Source organism: Carassius gibelio, chromosome A19 (genome assembly GCF_023724105.1).
Source record: "Carassius gibelio isolate Cgi1373 ecotype wild population from Czech Republic chromosome A19, carGib1.2-hapl.c, whole genome shotgun sequence".
Classification (NCBI taxonomy): Eukaryota; Metazoa; Chordata; class Actinopteri; order Cypriniformes; family Cyprinidae; genus Carassius; species Carassius gibelio.
In genome coordinates, this window is record NC_068389.1 from 8,615,797 (window position 1) to 8,638,385 (window position 22,589).

General features: G+C 34.8%; 1 protein-coding gene across 1 annotated transcript in view; it reads right to left on the reverse strand.

The window, feature by feature from the left end:
* The window catches only part of LOC127935268 (unconventional myosin-Ig), a 63,741-nt gene that overhangs the window by 13,585 nt on the left and 27,567 nt on the right, over positions 1 to 22,589 (reverse strand). The window contains exon 21 of the mRNA XM_052532972.1: positions 17,074 to 17,231. Coding sequence (XP_052388932.1) covers positions 17,074 to 17,231 — 158 coding nt within the window. The remainder of the gene's footprint in view (positions 1 to 17,073; positions 17,232 to 22,589) is intronic.

A 22,589-nucleotide genomic window follows, 5' to 3' on the forward strand; every position in this document is an offset into this window, starting at 1 on the left:
TTACTTTTAAATAATTATTGTAGAAACGAGTATGATTTAAATCATTTATAGAAATCTTTCAAAAAAAAATGAATTGTATATATTTTACTGATAAAATGACCCTCACTTAATTAGAATAACAAGCTGAAGTATTGTGAACTGTATATTAAGAATAATTCTTTATAGGCTTTATGGACAGATACGTTTTGAGTGACTCTTGAAGGATCAGCACCACATCCTCTTTTACCACTGTTTAAAGAATTAATCTTACAGAATAGGTGTGAATGAATTTTGGATAACTTGAATGGTTTTGCCGTGATGTTTTTTGAAATAATAGTAAAAAAGGAACCAGTAAATGTCTTTTTATTTTTTTAAAGTGCAGCTTCTAAACACTTTAAAAAAAAAAAATGTACACATAGAAGACCAGTCATTCTGAGGCATATTTCCTCAGAATGACTGGTCTCATGACCATAGTTTCATGACTATACAACACTGTATGGATGATAGAAAATTAAAAAAAAACTATCATACATCTGATGTCACTCAGTCCCACTGTCACTGTGGGTAATGTGTGTGTGTGTGTGTGTGTTAAGTGAATTAGGTGTGAAACTATCAGGGTGCATTTAGTCTCCAGCGCCAACATTTTACAGAACTGCCACTTTCCTGGAGTCTCCAGAATTACTCGGTGTCGGACTCTGAGAGACTTAAGATTCCAAAAAATGATTTAATTAGAATACCATGAAGTATTGTGAAATACTATATATTAAGTCTTTATATATAGGCTTTATGCACAGATTAGAGTGACTCGTGAAGGACCAGCACCACCTCCTCTTGTTCGATGGTTTGAGGAATATATCTTCCAGAATCCAGGATTAAGATTTAGGAGCTCATTTTTATTCCACCTCCTTTCCTGAAAAGTCTGTCTTGCAGAATTGACTAAAAATTAATCTTCACATTAATTACTAATTATTTTGCAATTCTTTTTGTCAGTTCTTCTTGACCTGCTTTTTTCTTCTTCTTTTCTGACCTCATGACCCAGTCAGTATTTTTTGTACAATGGTCAAGTCTTAACTTATCCATTTCTGTATTGCATTTGTGTTTGATATTTCTCATGGGTATTTCATAATTTTCGACCTTACAGTTTGAGTTAAAAGTCTATTTTAGCGCATTTCATCTGTAAAAGAAAACATGCCTAATAATTCTGCACACATGAATATAAGGAGTTTTTCTCTTCCAGCTTTCCTGGACTATTGTATGGCACTCATAAATGATTAAATAAAAAATAATGGTAGTTATTAAGATTTATATGGTTTGGAATTGGTAAAATGTACTTGGAAAAAAATCACAATAAAACAATGTTTTCATGTTTAAGTTTGGAATATTAACTGACATGAATGAATGCTATATAAATATTGTTCATGTTAACATAATGTTTATAAATGAAATCTTATTGTACAGTGTTACTAATATATATATTGTTCTGTGAATGTGATTTTAAAGTCTAGATGATTCGGATTAACCCTTTAACTGCCGTATCCTTTAAAACCTCACTGCCAGAGGGATATTGTGAATGCATGTGCCCGCTGGGCACAGTTTACCTGATGCCACCGGGGGTGGCGATGGCATTGGTGGCTTGAGCCCGCCATCGCTGCTTGCAGCTATATTTATTATTTTTTTCCAACGTCTCGGGGGCTTTTGGGGCCCTTAACGTGCTTAAAAAGTCTTGAAAATTGGCACACAGATTGGAACCTGCGGCCATTAGGGCCGGGCAGAGACTGATACACGGGCGTGGCACAGGGGCTCTACAGCGCCCCCTGGAATATGGAGGGCCATATATCATACATTCTTGCTCGTAGACGTATGAAACTCGGTACACATATAAATCTCATCAATCCAAACAACTTTTGTATTGCATATCATAGGCTCCGCCCAACAGGAAGTTGGCTATTTAGGGTTTAGTATTCAAATTTTTCGTCAAAGTTGTGGGGGCTTTGGGGGTCCTTAACATACTCAAAAACTCTTGAAAATTTGCGCACACTTTGGAATCTGTGGCCTTTAGGAGCCTGCAGAGGCTGGGACCCGGGCGTGGCACAGGGGCTCTACGGCGCCCCCTGGAACACAGTCAGAAATGTTGATGTATAGCTCACACATACTTGCACATATTAATATGAAACTCAGTACACATATAGATCTCATCGTGCCGAACAACTTTCGTATTGCATGTCATAGGCTCCACCCAACAGGAAGTCAGCTATTTAGAGTTATGTAAAAAGCGCATGCTCTGGAATTTGAAATACTTGTCATAGGTTTTTTTCTCGATTGCCGCCAAACTCGGTCAACATGATCTCAAGACACTGGGGATGAAAAATTGCCAGGGGATTTTTGATATCTCGAACGGTTTGCTCGTGGCGAGGCGTTGAAATTATGGCGAGAAATTAGAAACAGGAAGTGTCTAATACCATCCACATACATTTCCTGATTTTAATCAAACTTCATCAGATTATTCGTTGTATGATGTCGATCGCATATACGTGACTATTAGGAGTCAAAATTATAGCGCCACCAACTGGCAGAAGGAAGGGTGTCATTTTCAAAATGATTTGAATTCAGCATCTTATTATTACTCGATTTGCTTCAAACTTCATCAGAATAATGTTAAAACACAGCTGATATAAATCTGCAAGGGGGATATTGATATCTAAAAAATTGTTGGCGTGGCAACATGTCAAACTAGAATACTTCTCAGGTGATTTTGAGGCAAATAACATACTTAGAATTTCACAAAACTCTGAACACACATCAGTATTTCTGATAGGAACTTAAATTGTGAATGGATTTTGGATAGCTTGAATGGTTTTGCCGTGGTGATTTTTTTAAATGACCTTACAAAGGGAATCATTATTGTATTTTTAAATTGCAGCTTCCAAACACGTCAAAGAATTTTTTCATACAGATGAAAAAGTCATTCTGAGGAAATATGCATAGTTCCACGACTTTACAACACTGTATGGATAACAGAAAATTAAAAAACTCTCAGACATCTCATCTCACTTTGTCCATCTGTTTGAGTATATGTGCTTCAGACTTCCATTGTCTGAGAGAAATAGCGCCCCTACAGGTTCAATTCCCGGACTTTTACTTTCACTTTTAAATCGGTTAAAAATACAAACAAATACTTAGATTTAATTCACACTGACAAGCTAAACCAACATATCTGATTATTACCGGTTCAGGGCTCATGGATAAATTATTTCTGGCCAGAGATACGTGAGAAATAGGAGAGATGAATCACCGCTGTGATCACGAGCGTCTGGAGTAAAGAGCTCAGAGAAAACGAATTTATTCCTGTTTTAAAGCTTTTAAAAATAAATTATTACAGCGATATCACACAATCAACCAATTAGAACACACCAAGAGCTAAATTAAGATGTTTTTGAACTGTTTGTGTGAAAATGAAATATTTGCAGCTGCCTATCTGAAATCACCGCCTCCGATCAGCGCGTACAGTGTCGAGCTCAAAACAAACGAATTTATTCTTGTTTAAGAGCTTTTTTAAATAAAATATTACCACAAATGGACACAATAAACCCATTGTAACACAACAAGAGCTAAATGCAGGTGTTTGTGACCTGTTTAAGTGTGCAAGACTATTTGAAAGCGCGACTGGCAGAATAACATATCTCTCGAGCTGCAGGATTCTGGCTTTCGTCGTACGAACGAACACATCACGGACAAGATTATTTCAAAACACATAATAGCTTGGCGACTATAAACGAAAACAGCCACGTGAACATAAACTGGATCTACTGGATTTGAATATTAAAGTGACCACATTTACCACTTGCTTCTGTCTTCAATTTTAATCTATATAAAAAAGGAAACTCATTCGACTTGGCTGCTTTTTTAATGTGTGCGTATTTATTTATTTACCTTTTTATACATTTTGTATAATTTCATAGTTTGTGTATTACAATTATGAAAACAAAAATAAATTTAGCCACTCACATAGAAATAGCTTAGGCCTTAACCTTTTTCTGTCAGTTTTAGGGATTTTTAAAAATCCTAAAAAAAACTTATTTGTGCTGCAAATAATAATTTCAAACTCATTTGATACTGACCTATGACATCCTGTGACATTATATTTATTTTAATTTACATAATCTCATGGATGTAACAGTAAATCTGTTCAGCTCACAGATCAATACTAAGCTGTAATGCAAGCAGAACTTTCACAAATGCTTATGAGTCATTTAAGGATTTGATAACACTGTAAAATAATGTCTAATGTGTTAACATTAGCAAATTCATTGATAACACTTCATAATAACTGCACTCATTATTAAATAGTCAGTTCATGCTTTATAAAGCCTTGTCCCAATATTAATAGTCAGTAGTAAGCAGTTTATAAATACAGCTATAAATAGCTTGTCCTTGGTTTATAAGCACATTTATTAAAAAGGAGAGTAAAGGGTCAGTTATCTTCCTATGAAAAATAAAAGATAAAAATAAACAAACAAAAAACACAGATTGATACAGAACTCAGAAATTTTATTGTGGATTTATGATAAAATCAGCCTGTAAATTAATTCATACTCCTCCTCATACTACTCCATACTCCTTTTTCAACATGATGCCAATATACTGAGATGTTAAATTGTGAATGGGTTTAGGATAGCTTAAATGGTGTTGCCATAGAGATTTATTAAAGTAACATAAAAAATACAATAGTTATTTTACTATATCTTTAAAATTTTTCATTCTAACTCTTCATAATTTTTTATATAAGTAGAAGTCCTCATTTGAAGGAAGCACAGTAAGTTTCATAGCTTTATCATTTTCAAGAGCCAGCATAAAATTAAAACTATCATAACTTATAAATCAAGCTTGCAATTCTTAGTACCTATAATGGCCACCAGAGGGAGCTATAGGATTACTTTTAAATAATTATTGGAGAAACGAGTATGATTTAAATAATTTATAGAAATCTTTCAAATAAAATAATATGTATTTTAGGAATTTTACTGATAAAATGACCCTCACTTAATTAGAATAACAAGCTGAAGTATTGTGAACTGTATATTAAGAATAATTCTTAATAGGCTTTATGGACAGATACGTTTTAAGTGACTCTTGAAGGTTCAGCACCACATCCTCTTTTACCACTGTTTAAAGAATTAATCTTACAGAACAGGTGTGAATGAATTTTGGATAGCTTGAATGGTTTTGTCGTGGTGATTTTTTGAAATAATAGTAAAAAAGGAACCAGTAAAAAAAGTGCAGCTTCTAAACACTTCAAAAAAATGTACACATAGAAGACAAGTCATTCTGAGGAAATATGCATAGTTTCATGACTATACAACACTATATGGATGACAGAAAATTAAAAAACATACATCTGATGTCACTCTGTCCCTCTGTCACTGTGTGTGTGTGTTTGTGTGTGTTTTAAGTGAATTAGGTGTGAAACTATCAGGGAGCATTTAGTCTCCAGCGCCAACATTTTACAGAACTGCCACTTTCCTGGAGTCTCAGAATTACAATGTGTCAGGTTCTGAGAGATCTAAGATTCCAAAAAAATATTTAATTAGAATACCATGAAGTATTGTGAAATACTATATATTAAGACTTTATATATAGGCTTAATGAACAGATTAGAGTGACTCGTGAAGGACCAGCACCACCTTCTCTTGTTCGATGGTTTGAGGAATATATCTTCCAGAATCTGGGATTAAGATTTAGGAGCTCATTTTTATTCCACCTCCTTTCCTGAAAGTCTGTCTTGCAGAATTGACTAAAAATTAATCTTCACATTAATTCCTAATTCTTTTGCAATTCTTTTGTGAAATGGTTTGGAATGGTTTGGAATTGGTAAAATGTGCTTGGAAAAAAATCACAATAAAACAATGTTTTAATGTTTAATTTAAATGCTATATAAATATTGTTCATGTTAACATAATGTTTATAAATGAAATCTTATTGTAAAGTGTTACTAAAGTTATATATATATATATATATATATATATATATATATATATATATATATATATATATATATATATATATATATATATATATATATATATATTGTTCTGTGAATGTGATTTTAAAGTCTTGATGATTCGGATTAACCCTTTAACTGCCATATCAAGTTCAAGTTCTAGTTCAAGTTCAATTTATTTGTATAGCGCATTTACAACAGCCTCCTGGCTGACCAAAGTGCTTTAACATAAGAGCAAGAATATTACACATACATAAAAATAGACCAGACAAAAAATTTAAAACCACCCATTTCAAAATGTAGCATAACACAGTAGTCAGTACACTAAGGAAAATAAAAAAGTTTTTAGCAAAGATTTAAAAATAGGAAGGGGCCAGTCTGATCTCTAAAGGCAGGGTATTCCAGAGTCGTGGCCCAGCCACTGCAAATGCACGCTCCCCTCTACGCTCCCCTCTATCCTTTAAAACCTCACTGCCAGAGGGATATTGTGAATGCATGTGCCCGCTGGGCACAGTTTACCTGATGCCACCGGGGGTGGCGATGGCATTGGTGGCTTGAGCCCGCCATCGCTGCTTGCAGCTATATTTTCTCTTGTTCCCTTTCCACTCAACTGTTCCCATCAGGGCTCCAAACCAACAACCCACTGACCTTCTGATTCACCAACTCACCAGAAGAACACCAGAAGAACTTGACACTGGAGCACATTAACTACTCCTGGTCAAGATTCAAGGTTAAAGAAACAGTTAACCCTGAAAAATCTGTCATGAACTCTTTGCATGCAAAAAGCTGCACAAAGAGTTTTTCAAAAACAGACAAGCAAACAAACACAGAGAGCTGGAACGTAACATAAGGTTTAATAAATGATCGATGAACAGAATTACATTTTAAGTGAACTTTGGTTACAATTAGTGTAGATTAGTTGGGCAAGTTGCGCAATGGTTTTCACAAATCCTCTAAGAACTTCGGGAGGTGTGCGATTCCTCAAAGTTGCAGGCGTGCGGTTGAGTTGACCTGTTTTTTTTTGTTTGTTTTTTTTCAGGGACATGGCGCCCCAACCAAAGAGAACATGCTGCAGTGGGGCTGCATTATTTATTGCCATGGAAACCATACGACAGAACTGGGACGCAGCAACAACTTCGTACAGTTCTTGCGTGACTTTAAGACTGAGTCTTCTTTCATTCATTCAGTGTTTGTAGGACTGCTATAATCACATGTGAGTGTACATCTCCATGTCCATTACTGTGAATCATTGACAACTCTGTTTTGGGCCATGCCTGAAAAACACACTTCATTACACATTCCAGATCCGCTATTCCTACAATTCCATTCCTAAGAGTGGAAACCGACTCAAGAAAACACACACAAACATGGCAGTCTGCATCCCCGGGGCCCGGCTGTCACTTCGCATTCTTTTTGTTTACCAACACACCCTGAGTTTGTGCCCCTGTGAGCTGCATGCGTTTGTTTGTAGTCTCCTCCTAATGGCCTTTTGAGTACATCACCAATAAAGAGGCGAGAGCACTTCTTCTAACAGTGTCCCCACGAAGACACAATGTTAAATGTTGCATTACTTTATTAAAAATCTTTTTGTCCTTCTGATGACGGAATTACTGAGCAAAATTAGCAGCATCACATCCGAGATTCTCAGTCTCTCAGTGAAAATGCATGTCAAAAAAACATGAATGATTTTGTGTCTCATACACTTAAAGTATTTTTTCAAAAAATATTATTTGAATTTCGCACTTAAATCAGTGTTACTGTTTGTTCGCAATTATTTGTGAAGTTTGCTAGCAAAAATAGTTTCAAATGAAATAATCGGGTTTTTTTTAAGAGTATTTTTGTTTTGGTGGCTTAAATGTTAGAAATATTTAATATACATAAAAAAACATTAAAAAAAACATGAAGTTTCGGAAAAAATGTTTGACGCAAATTTGTCCATGAAAAGTCTCGTCAGCTGGTTTATATGTATTTTATTTTAATTTCAAGCATCACTTGGATTGCAATTGTCAGAATATTGGTCTTACAGTTTGACTGGTGTACATTTTTTTTTATATGCCAAGATAATAATGCATTTTTTTTAAACCAATGATGTTTGCTTAAGCAAGCATAACTATTACTATAATTTTGCTCATATATAGTGTTCATAATTCATATAAACCCCTCAGTATAATATCAAAGTAAATTGATCAAAATTGACAGTAAAGAATTTTACATTATTACAAAAGTTGACTATTACAAAAAATTATTTCCTTTGAACTTTTTATTCATCAAAATTTCTTGAGCATTAAATCAGTATATTAGAATGATTTCTTAATGATCATGACTGGAGTAATGATGCTGATGATGCTGTAAATTTAGCTTTACATAACAGGAATAAATTAAATTTTAAAACAGTAAAAAAAAAAAAAAAAAAAAAAAAAAAAAGACTATTTTGACCAGTAATAATATTTCACAATATTGCTATTTTTCATTCTATTTAGATTAAATAAATGCAGCCTATTTGCACATAAGTTCCCCTTCAGTCGGTCACTCTAAACGTCACATTGGTGACAGATGAAATTGGGTTCTCGCTTTGATAGACCAATCTACTTGGCTCCTCAGTGAAAAACTGGTATGCATTGCACCTGCTGCCTTTTTATACTAATAATTAACAATAACTAATAAAAACAATAATTGCATGCCAGTGTGCATTGGCTCGTTTGGTTTACACTTGAAGTAGATTGGTCTATCGAAGCGATATCCCAATTTCGTCGGTCACCGACATGACATCTCCGTTCCCTCCATTAGGGAACGAGGGTTACCATACATAACCGAGATGATACTTTTAAATGTCCTTTAAGTTTTTTTATTAATAGAGTAAATGTGTGCAGGCTTACGGCTGACTTTGCGAATTTCTAAGCCAAATTATTTTTGTAGTTTATAGCTACTACTAAATACTCTTTTACAGTTTATTAATAAAACTAAGTCATCTGAGCTGAGGTCAGTGGAAACTCTCTTCCACCTTTCCCTCTATCACTTTCACTCAGTTTCATCCTGAACTAAACACACTTCTGCATCTCTGCTGCTTTTAAAATCCTTTTCACCTCAGGCATTCATCCATAACTCTCAAACAACGTCACTTCTTTGGCCCTCTCCGAAACTGTCAGCCGTTTCCCCGTAGGCAAAGGCTCTCAGGACAGGAGCTGAGACTGCACATCTGTCAACAAGCAGACAGAAGTGACAAACTCTCTCAGAGAGACAAAAGCTGGAAGCAGAGATACAAAAACATGGCAGGAGAAGATATGAGATTGAAAGAGAGAGAAATATAGGACTGGAAATAATTACAGCTGACATAAAGTGCAGAAATAAGAAATTAATGTTTCTTTAATAACAGAGACACATCCCATTGAAATGATGGAAAATGTAAGTTTAGTTTTATCTCAAGTCTATGATTAGTTTAAAATCACACATTTTTAGCGACATGTACACTACTGTTAATTAAATGTTTTGAAAGAAGAATCTTAAGCTTGGAAAGGCTGTATTTATTTGATCAATTTTTTTTAAATATTATTATAATATAATAATTTTCTATTTCAATATGTATTAAAATGTAATTTATTCCTGTGATCAAAGCTGAATTTTCAAAATCATTACTCCAGTCAGTAATTCAGAAATAATTGAATTGTGCTACTTAATATTCCTGTGGATACTTTTTTTTTTAGGATTCTTGGATGAATAGAAAATTCAGAAGAACAATTACTTGAAATTGTATTTTTTTTTGTCTTTAGTGTCAGTTTCTATAAATGTAATGCATTTTTTTGTTGAATAAAAGTACTCATTTGTGTTTGTTTGTTTCTTTTCTTTTTAATTGTTATGTTCTATCCATGTAAATTATAAATATGCACTCAACAATACTTTGTAACTTATGTAAACATGAAAATACTTTCGTAGTTCGTTTCTACAACATACAGTTCTACTTGTTACGCCAAAATTGTGTGCAATAACATACTCTCTAATCATAATTATTGTAGGTTGAGAATACCAAACAGTCACATAAACAGGCTTGTGTTTTTCTTCCTTGTTATACAGCTCTTTATGGACAAACTAAAAGCCTTTGGGGCACTAAAACAAACCCAGCAGTCATAAGACACCAGGAGGGACCATTAAGAGTCCACAGATTGAAGCCGTTTAAAACACATTCAGCTCCATACACAATCTCTCTCTCTCTCTCTCTCTCTCTTTCTCTCTCTCACACACACACAGACACACACACACACACACACCTCCACTACTCCCCATCATCTCTCCTGCAATCCTAATTAGCACATCCTCGGCTGCTTGGCAACTATCATCGAGGCAACAGCAGCATCTGCGTCCCACAGAGGTGTAAAGGAACAAGCTATTATCACTAAGTGTGAGTAAGGAGTAATCGGGATAAATTGTGGGGCCAAAACACAAGCTGAACATCTTTTTGATGTGAAAAATTACAGCTTTAGCAGCTCCAAAAAATATTTTAAGTAATAGCTCATCCAGTAAGAAAATAATTAAATAATTTGACATTGGGAGTAATGGACTCAATAAACTTATCAATTGGCTTATATACAGTAATGCACAAGTCACATGGACTTCGATGGAAGCCAGTTTCCACCACTGAATAAAAAAATGGCAACTTTACCTCATAGTTACGTTTTCTTTGCTTCATAATTTCATGCATGTATAATATAATTTTAAATGTATATCTCACAATTCCGTTTTTCTGCCACTGAATAAAAAATAAGTTTATATCTCATAATGCTGAGTTTTTATCTTTATTATGAGTTTTTATCTCAATTCTGAGTTTATATCTAGCAATTCAGAGTTATTATGAGTTTACATCTCAATTTTGAGACTATATCTCTATATATCGCTATTCTTTGTTTATATCTCACAATTCTGACTTCATATCTCACAATTCTGAGTTTATATCTCTATTCTGATTTTATTCTGAGTTTATACATTGCAATTCTAAGTTCATAATGAGCGATTTCGAGTTTATATCTCACAATTCTCAGTTTATATTTCTATTCTCAATTTATATCTCAATTCTGAGTTTATATCTCAATTCTCTATTTATAACTCATAATTGTGAGTTTATATCTCAATTCTCTGTTTATATCACAAATCTTACTTCATATCTCTATTCTGATCTTATATCTCACAATTCTGAGTTTATATCTGTATTCTGATCTTATATCTCAATTCTGAGTTTATATCTCTCAATTTTAAGGTTATATCTCGTAATTCAGATTTTATATCTCAATTCTGAGTTGATATCTCTATTTTGAGCTTATATCTAAATTCTGAGTTAATATCTCACAATTCTGATTTAATATATTACAATTCTGAGTTTATTTCTTACAGTTCTGATTTCATATCTCAATTCTGAGTTTACATTATATCTGATAATTTAATATATTAAAATTCTGAGTTTATTTCTTACAGTCCTGGGTTAATATCTTGCAATTCTGAGTTAAAACTCACAATTCTGGGTTTATACTGTATCTCAATACTTTTGAGTTTATATCTGTATAAGTTAAGTTATGTATCAGTTATATAATCATATAGTTCATCACATAGATTACTTCAAGCTTAGTTAATCCTCAGTGAAACTAAATGTACATCTTGGGAAGGTAGTATGAGATAAGCTGCTCATCAACTGAGCCTGAGAAGATAGTTCCCTTACTGATACACAACATCACACGAGTTGAGGATTATTCAACAGACTCGTCCTTCCTATATGAGGACAACACACAGACAACAGGGATGATGTCACATATGCCAACAATAGAGAATCTTTTCAGTAAAGATGCAAAATTGATTTAAAATGAGAGTGAAGACATTTATAATGCCATTCTTTTGAACTTTACATTCAGTAAACAACACTGAAAATTAAAATGTGTTCATTTTCAACATTAATAATAATCAAAAATGTTCCTTCAGCAGCAATTCAGCATATTCCAATGATTTCTGAAGGAACGTGTGACACTGAAAACTGGAGTAATGATGCTGAAAGTTTAGCTTTGCATCACACAAATAAATTACACTATAATATATATAAAACAATATAAAACACTTCAGAATGATGAGCAGAAGAATCTTCTGTCATAAACACTACCCCACACTTTTGAAAGGTAGGTTGCCATTTAAAGGTGAAGTTTGTAATTTAATATGATGAAACACTAATAATATATCTTTTTTTTTTAACTGCAATAATGAATGTCTTGAAATCCATAATTCATAATTTGCAGTAGACTGGATTGATTAAACCTGAGAAAAGCTTTGAAGCCTTTAATACCTCCTGCCAATAGTTCTGGTAACCATTATGATAGAGTGAACAGATCAACAAAATCCAACTATATGTATTATAATGCCTATATATTCATAGTTATACCTTATTACAGGACAGGGAATAACTAGGCCATTATTATAATGTAAGGCAATTATTACTAAATTACTCATGAGATTGTGCAGTCAATTTGAATGTGTATTTGAAGTAATCAGTCAGGCAAATTGATGTTATTTCCAAAATCTAAGTACAAACTTGCATTCCAGCAATTTTGCCATTTACTTTCCTTAAACTGGATTACTTTATGTACATAAGTAATGGTAATTGGCCACTCTGATTTCTTAACATTTGTATTAAATCCAACCATTGAAAAATGATCGTCCCCAACACACACAAGCATGCACGCACACACACACACACACACACACACACACACACACACACACACACACACACACACACACACACACACACACACACACACACACACACACACACACACACACACACACACACACACACAGCTGTCTAAACAGATGGCCAAATAGGGTTTTAAACTAGCCAACACACACACACACACACACAGAGAGACTGGCACTGCCTTTCCACAAGCAAGCACACATGACCCAGTCATAATGTCTGCGTGAGTCAGGTGAGGATGAATGACCCATGGGAAAGGTCACAGAGTTTAAAGACAGGAATATTAACAGAAATGCATCGCTGTTTGAATTTAGATACAGACATTTCTGATCAACAAGAGCTCTCAGCATGCATGCAAAGCAGAATGTGGAATCTTAAATCATGAAATATTTACAAAACTAGATCATAAGAGTGGTTTGATCAGATTGGAAAATGAGCATGAATGACATCGCAAACTCACTTTTTGACCAAACATTTCATGAAAACAAATTTATTTTAAATCACACATGAAATAAATTATATAAGCACTGACACTTTATTGCAGACAACATTTAGTGGATGGTGCAAATAGAACATTTAGAGCTCTGTGAAGTTGACTTCATACATCCACTGAAAATCACCCCGAGACCAGCTTCGCAAAAGCTTTGCTACAGTTCATACATATTTTATGCACCGACTCGTCTTTATCTTCTTACAGGTCATGGCAATTTTTCTGATCTTTTAAAATTGAGTTAGAGATGAAAGATCATGAGAGATATGTTCATCTAATCCAGTCAATCACAAAACAAATTTATTGTCACTCTTGAGCCAAATCATCCAGGATTCCTCCAACATCCCAACTCAACCTCCATTAAGTCATTTCAATAATACATTAAATATCGTATAATCATTATTAAGTAATCCGGGGGAAGATCTGGAGCGTGAGTTGAATCTCATATCACCCAATGATTACATTAACATGTAAAAATTAAGCTAATCATGAGATGTCTCTATAATTACTAAAATAATTTTACTCACCGTGCATTTCTACTGTTTAAAGCCTTTATGATTATTTATGAGTTTTTACAACTGATTCGAACGTACAGCAGAATTAAGTACCTAAAACCACTACCATCATGTATATTACAGAGATGTTGGTATTTTTGTTGGAAATTATAAAATTTCACTTTAAAAAGAGTTTGTAAATGCTACAGTAAAAACCTGTTTACTGGTTCACTCTACAGGTTTTAAATGGCAATGTGCATTACATGTAAAATCACTGTAAATTACCATCAATGTGTGGATTTTGAAAGCTATAAATTATCATAGAATTTATGGTGAAAGGACATTTGCTGTAGCCCCTGCGTGACAAAATTGAATTCATAATTTTGTTATCAGTAATGTACATTCGGGTTTTTTTTAGTGTTGCATTCTGTTATTTAGTGAATGTTTACAGACGTTCATCATGTGGATATTTTTACAGTTTAGACACAATGTCAGTGATCTCACGTCTTTCAAAAAAAAAAAGCAAAACTTCACCACTAATTATCTGTACAACATTCTTTTGCAACTCCAAAAGAATTGTTTTATTCCATATCTGTCCTAATTTTGCTGGAAATCTGGTTAGATACTGGGTGAAGACATTTTTTCGTTGGGAAGAATGTTGTTTCAGGACCAACGAGACATTCTGATCCAGGAACATGCCCTACTTGGCAAAGTACAGTCCCCTTCTGTTTAGGGCTGGCCAGAGGTTATTTTGACATCTGTTTAACTGAAATACCTCACAACTGTTTTAAGACAGTCCCTCTTGTCTTCATGTTTGTGCTTCACATCCTCATCATTATCACCTTTATGAAACAGAACAATCTAGTTTTCATGAAAGTGGTGCTGCGTCTCTGCTGTGGGGATCTAGTGAACTGCACATTTGTGCTTTGTCATCTGTTCCCCCCACACACACATGCTCACACACTTCATCAGGCCTCTGTGACGTCTTCTTTTAATGATGTCGTAAAGGGGGCATGCCCCCACACACTGACTCGCAGATGGCAGCACAATGGCTTTAAAGCAGACGTGCAGGAGCAGTGATTACAGACACCCACTGACGGACACACACTCCACATCCGCTACACACACAATTTATACACCACCGGCCAGCTGTCTGCCCCAGGACCAAATATTGGCTCCCTCGAGGCCAGTCGAACCATTCCTTTTTTTTATTTAAATCTCGAAATTATACAATCTACTTCAAATAAAGAAAACGCTGTTCATGCAACGTGTGTGTAGAATCTTTGTTTGGATTATGATTGAAATGCAGCGGTTTTCTCTAAATTCAAATGACTACGGATATTTTTAAGGCTAGTTTGCTTGTTACAGGGAAAATTAAAAAGGAATTTGATTGTTATCTGAATTTGCCATTAAAAATCATGATTGGTAAAGCACCACTGATTAAAATATAAATAAAAGGCCTCAAAGTGACAATAACCTTTTAAACTGTAAAACTCTAAACCTTTTAAACTTATAAGACTCCTGGAATTAGAAGCTAATTAATAATCCAGATGAAATGTTTCATTGTTCTCCAGGCAAAATCTTAGGTCTGATCACTTCAATTTAAAAGGAGTCTGAGGAATGATTCATGTCTGGAGAACAGATAGTGAGGGATGAACCAAACAACGTGTATGAGTGTATATCTTAATCATTAGTCATATTATTACATTTGCATTATATACAAATCAAGATAAAAGCATTTTAACAAGTATGATGAATAGCTAATTAATATTAGCCATACTTTTTAAAGGGTGGGTGAAATGCTATTTCATGCATACTGAGTTTTTTACACTGTTAAAGAGTTGGATTCCCATGCTAAACATGGACAAAGTTTCATAAATTAAGTTGTACATTTGAAGGAGTATTTCTGTTCCAAAAATACTCCTTCCGGTTTGTCACAAGTTTCGGAAAGTTTTTTTCGAGTATGGCTCTGTGTGACGTTAGATGGAGCGGAATTTCCTTATATGGGGCCTAAGGGCACGTCTGCCGGAAGAGTGCGCGCTCCCGTATAGCAGAGCACTGAGAGCACAACAGACTTCACTGATCAGAACGAGAGCGTCGCGAAATGTCACAAAAGGAGTGTGTTTTTGGTTGCCAGGGCAAGACAACCCTGCACAGATTACCAAAGAAAAAACAGCATTAAGGGACCAGTGGATGGAGTTTATTTTTACAGAGCATCAACGGAGTTGTGCAAGTGTTTGTGTTTGTTCCCTGCATTTCGAAGATGCTTGTTTTACAAACAAGGCCCAGTTTGATGCCGGATTTGCGTATCGTTTATTTCTTAAGGATGATGCAATCCCAATGAAAAAGGGTCACGATCGTGTGTTGGAACCGCAGGCGGTGAGTAAAACTGCTTCAAATATCTCTGTGTTGTTAACTTAACTATCGGCGCGTAAGCACATCAAGTAAACAACATGCGATGTTGGCATAAAACTGCACTTTCCACATGTACACCTTAAAAAAAAGTACATTGACATTACATACCACATAGAGACGTTATTGCTGATGCTGCTCTTGTTCAATTTCAGCCTCTGGATCTGATTCTGGATCATAAATATACGCTGAATCTGACTGTAAACTATGGTTTGTTTTGGTTGGTTTTGTCCTCACGGTGTCACAGCTTCCAGACGCGCTCAACACAAAAGGCTACTGGTTCGTGATTCTTTAGCTCCGCCCAAACGTCACGCCTACAGCCACTCGTGTTTTTCCAAAAAGTTAACATCTTAAGTCATTTGTGGATTAATGAGTATTGGAGATGCGAACCGTTTAAAATGAATGATTCGTTCGCGAGCCTGATATCCAGACTGCTTTGATTTGAACTCTCTCTCACACAGACACGGAAGAGAAGACAATGCTGAATAAAGTCATAGTTTTTGCTATTTTTGGACCAAAATGTATTTTCGATGCTTCAAAAAATTCTAACCCTCTGATGTCACATGGACTACTTTGATGATGTTTTTCTTACCTTTCTGGACATGGACAGTATACCGTACACACAGCTTCAATGGAGGAACTGAGAGCTCTCGGACTAAATCTAAAATATCTTCAACTGTGTTCTGAAGATAAGCAGAGGCCTTACATGTTTGGAACAGCATAAGGGTGAGTTATTAATGAAATAATTTTCATTTTTGGGTGAACTAACCCTTTAATGTAATTTTGAATAAATTATCAGATCTGGACAAAAGACAAGCCTTATGCGGCTGACCCTAATACTAAGGGCTACACGCCTGTTTAAATCCCCAACATAAATAATGAACAATACTAACAGTTATGCTTGCCTTAGTAGCAGAAATATTTGCACAGTCCCTGAGAAATGTGCATGCTGGAGGTTATTAGCAGGGACTCTTACCGTGTAAAGTGGTCTGTGAGGCTGCCCACCAACTCCCCTACACGGTCCTGATTTGGGTTGAGTTGGCCCCTCTGTAGGTGCACTAGAAAGTCATCCTGAGAGGAAGTATGTAGCGCCACCATCTGGTCGCTGCCACTTGTTACGCTCACACCAACCACCTGTGGGATTGAAGAAAGTGTAAAACAGCAATGCAAACACATGAAACACATTGAATGGCATGTGTTGGTGCACAATGAAGTCAAAGCATTGGCGTCCAATAAATCCATCATTCCTGAGTCCAACATATCCATTTTTCCACCAACCAATGGCATTCAGTCAATCTCAGAGTTAAAGCTCATTCACAGCGCAATCACTTCCTGCGCTTCAGCACATGTAACCTTCAGAATGCTGGGCATAATCGTGAATGAATGACTGGATTGTTGCAGTTACTCAAAGAGTGTGACCAATCGAAGTTGTGTGTCAGTAAAATGTGTGCGTGCCTGGCTGGTACACATGATTCTGAGAGTAGAAACGGTGCTGGGGATGATGTCTGCATGTGCCTTTATCTTCTTTAATAGTGTGCTTTCGCTTTACAAACCCATGAAATCATGCCCTAAACATTTGAAGTATGCAGTCTCTTCTGGGAAAAATATTGATGACTCATCCTGCACTGCACATATTTTTATCCAGTTCAGCGATCCCTAAACAAATAGATGTCCTTCACCTAAAATCACCAGAGGTCAACTTGCGAGTATCATTTTAATATATACAGAGGCAAGAGAAAGGATGCAAACCAATAGATATTGCTTGTTTTTCTGAATTAATTGGTCATAATATGTCAGCGGATCTTCATTAAAGTCACATGTATAGACAAACACAATGTGCTTGAGCTAACAGTACACAGACAATTACAATCTTTAGTCTTTATTGAACACATCCCATTAAACATTCACATTGCTGCTGAAAAATGAAGTGAACTTTAATTGTCAATATATGGATGATCCACCACACAAGCTGTTCACGAGTCCCTTGCTTGTCATTATTCTTCAGAAAAAAGAAAAAAACATCCAGGTCCTGCACTTTCTTTGGTTTTCTAGCATATTCTGCATATTTGAACCTTTAACAAACATGGCGGTATGACATCTTATTACCAATTAATGCAAAAAATCAACCAATTCCACTGGGTTCACATACTTTTTCTCATCTCTGTATATACTATTACAGTATTTATTAATACTGCAAGTTAGTTTACATTTTAGTTATTTTGTATTGTCATTTTATCCGCTTTTTTTTAACATTTCCAAATAGCTTAAAAATATTTTTATTTCAGTTTTTGTAATTTCCATATTTCAGCTTCAACTTATTTCAGAAAGCTGCCAACACAACATTTACATATTTTTTTTTTTTGAGATTTCAAGTTTTTTTTTTCATCTAATATTTCATTATTTTATTTAAGCTTTATTCAAATGACCGAAAACTATTTTTTTATAGTTTCCGTTTTAGTTAACAATAACCAAACACCAATTTTTTTTTTACCAAATACATTCCAAATGTCGTGATATTTGGCAGTCGAATCAAACAAGAAAGTGCATTTGTGGGATACAGTCCTCGTTTTATGACTACATAAAATAATACTTGTACATATGTGAACAGTATGCTGTGACAAAACTAAAGACTACTGGCTATTTAAAAAAACAAGCCTTCAATATGTCCCGCCTATACACATTTCCAGGGGTCTTTAATGTTCATTAAAGGCCAGTGTGTTTATGAGTGTACATGAATGTGAATGGTTATGAACAGCAGTAGGTTCATAACCACTGTGCCTGAAAAAAAGAGAGTGATCAGGCAGCGTTAAGCCTCTTTACTCCCACTTGGATGGGCACACATTAGCACACAAAAACATGCACACACACACGTGCAGGCGAGCACAGGTTAATCGTTCTGTATCCTGAAGTATATGCGGCTGACCTCGCTGTCTGAGATTTTGAGAAATGAGGGTGGACCAGGAAAACACTGCACTGTGTTCCAATCAAACAGGTACAAACATATCTGAATACACAAAGCATTTCCAAAAAAAAAAAAAAAACAATAAAAAAACACCTAAGTAGCATTTATGCAGACAAGTTCAAACAGGATTTCCAAGCACAACTATATGGTTATAAGGATATAATGTGAGGTAAATGTGAATGGACATAAGGTTGCCCTTTCTGTTCTGTCTATCTGATGTGATCTGCCCATGTGCCGCACAGAGCCGTAATGCGTCAGTCTGTGGTGAAATGAGATTAAAACCACAATGTACTGGGCAGTCATAAAACAATATCCTTGTCTGGGACTGCCTGAACCCATCCAGTGTGGTCTGGCTTGACCGGAGGGGCTTGTGAAAGTTCATAATATGCTCTTGGATGGTTACCCATTAGGTGCAGGGCTGCCGGCGAGGCTGTGAGATTACAATAATCTCGTAAAATATGTTAGGACATGTGCAGGTCATACTGCTGTCCAAAAAAATACATAAATAATAATAAAAAATGTGTGTATGTATATATATATATATATATATATATATATATATATATATATATATATATATATATATATATATATATATATATATATATATATATATATATATATATATATTAGTGCTGTCAATCGATTAAAAAAAATTAACTAATTAATCACACAATTTTTTAAAATTAATCGCGATTAATCGCAATTAAAAGACTGAAACTTTTTGGATATGTAAATGTATAATGTAAATAATTAATGTAAACTCAAGACAAAGAAACTATTTAAATTCAAAATATGATTGTTTATTGGAATTTTTGTTTAACTTGTAACACAGATTTTCTCATGTAAACAACCTGCAATAAACCATCAATATCCTGCAAATTAACTGTTGGCTTGAAAGCCATATTTATTACAGAAATAAAAACACAGGCATGTAAGTACCATTTGAATTTCAAAACAATCAATGCCAATAAAAAACAAAAATGATTTCCATGTTGAATTCTAAGTGGACTGCAAAAAAATTCCAAAGTATAGTCATTGCCAGTGCTTTAAGTGGGCCGGTACGCACCGGTACTCAGTACCGCCACTTCCAAATATAGCTCTTGAGCGTACCGCCACCTCTCCGTGCGCCCAGAACGTGCTTGTTCCGTACCGGTATGCTCATTTGGACATCTGTTTTAATAGAGGTTTTAATCTTTTACCTGCACTGCCGATTTTCAGAGCGCCCTTCACAATGCAAGCTTCCTAATTCATCCCACCCAGAGCAGAAACTACATTACCCATTCACCCTTAAGTTATACAAGTGAATAGCGCATGTGTCGCTTTTCCCACTGTTAAGTGTCAACAACTCAACGTGGCCGGAGAAGGTATTTATTTATTTGAGTATTTATTGTCTGATAAACATTAAAAACTGTCTGCGGAGGTTGAGTCGTCCTGCAGCCCCCGCTGGCTGTTCATTGGCTGCAGCATCTTTTTTCTAAGTTCTAAAAAAATACCGTAGACGGCAAGGCACAAATTTAGATATTCATTTATCTAATTAATCTATAGCCTATGCACAAAGACAATATGATCTTTTTGTCCCCTTTTTGTTTTAAAGCTTGATGAAGAGAGAGAGCGCAAGTTGCTGCAGCTGAGGAGGACAGTGATGCGCGCGTACAGTGATTGACAGTTCGCAGCACTGTGTACAAAAAATACTCCGCTACACAATTATTTCGTTATTTTCGTTTAAGCTTATTAACGTTAGCGTTACAGAAAGGTCTGATTTACGCACTGTTACAGTCATTGTTTTTTTTTTTTTTTAAACAATGACATTTGAGTTCATGATTTTAATGTTGCTGTTTCTTGTGGCAGACTGAATGAAGAGTAATGTTTCTTGTGGCAGACTGAAGAGTAATCCGGCAGAGTTTTATACTGAAACTTTCCGTCTAAAAGTCCTTCCTTGGTCTTATCCATATTTCTTTGCACGTTGAACACACATAGGCCACAACTGGAAATAAAAAAAACTGCAACCGCGTTAATTGCGTTTTTTTTTTTTTTTACGCGTTAAATATTTCAAATTAATCTAATGCGTTAACTTTTATAAAATAAATGAAATATTCCAGCTAGCTGCCATGGGAAGATTTTTCATTTTCCTTTATTTTATAATTAATTAAAATTAAAAACAATATACATTTAAAAAACTAAATTAATTACTAAATTAATTAAAATTAATTAATATAAAAAATAAATGACTAAATCTATTTAAAAAATAAACTGAAAATTTAAAGTATAAAAATAAGATTAAAATATAATCTAATTCAAAATATTAGACTATAATACTTATATAACTATAATAGTTCATATATTATAGTACACATTTTTTTTTCATTATAAATTATATTACAATCATTTTAATAGTATTTGTTGTGCTACCTTTAATTTACCCTGGCCTTAAAACATAAAAAAAAAAAAAAAAAAATCAATACACTAAATTGCATGTGGCTGTTTGATCGATACATCACATTATTTATTAGAATAATAACTGAGAATAATTAGATTAAAAATAATTTGAAAAATTTAAAGTGAAAAGTCCATATGCATTACATTCATATGCTTAATTGCCTTTAAAATAATGTAACAATGCAAACAATAATAATGCTCTTTAAAATATTAATTATGCATTTCTTAGAATTTGGAAATATGATGTATATTTTTGTGAGAACTGACTTGGCATACAAATTGCAATCTGTAAACATCATAATGACAGGTGTAGCATGACAATTATGTATTTGAAGAGTTTGTGTACATATTTGGCGAGATTCAGAGCTATACTGCAGTTTGTTCTGCCCAATCGCTTATCTCTACCTCTCTCTCTGAGACGTCTGCTCTTGCTTCTGCTAGAGACGTGTGAAACATACAGATATGGATTTAATGTGTGTGTATGTGATTGTGAAGGGGAGCTCAGACTGTAGTGCTGCAGTGTGTGTCCAAATCCCGCATCTGAGAACGTAGACAGAATGTAGGTCAGACACCTCACACACAGACTGTTCTGGTCACTGAACTCACTCCGACGCAGCCAGAAGTTTGTGAATGACCCTGTTAAACCATCTGACATGGCTGGTCATATGGAGAGACCAGTTGGTAGTTACAGAAAAAAATCCATTAGCTAAAGACAAGGGACACGTGCTACGGATGGCAAATCTAAAAGAGCCAGGAGACAGCGAGACTGCAGCAGACAGATGCACTGACCCACATTGCACAGTTACATAAAACAAAAACAAAACCCAGACAATGACGGATACCAAGACATGTCTGCTTTGTTTTTGAGGCTTCATTTCACACTCTTAAGAATAATAAAGGTTCATAACTGAAACTGATGTTCCACGACAAACTTTTAACATCCATAGAACCGTTCTATTATACAAAAGGTTCTTTATAGTGGAAAAGGGTTCTTTAGATCTTTAAAGTGTTCTTTACACTGAAAAAAAGGTTATTTTAAAGGAATAGTTCACCGAAAAATGAAGATTTGCTAAAAATGTACTCACCCTCAG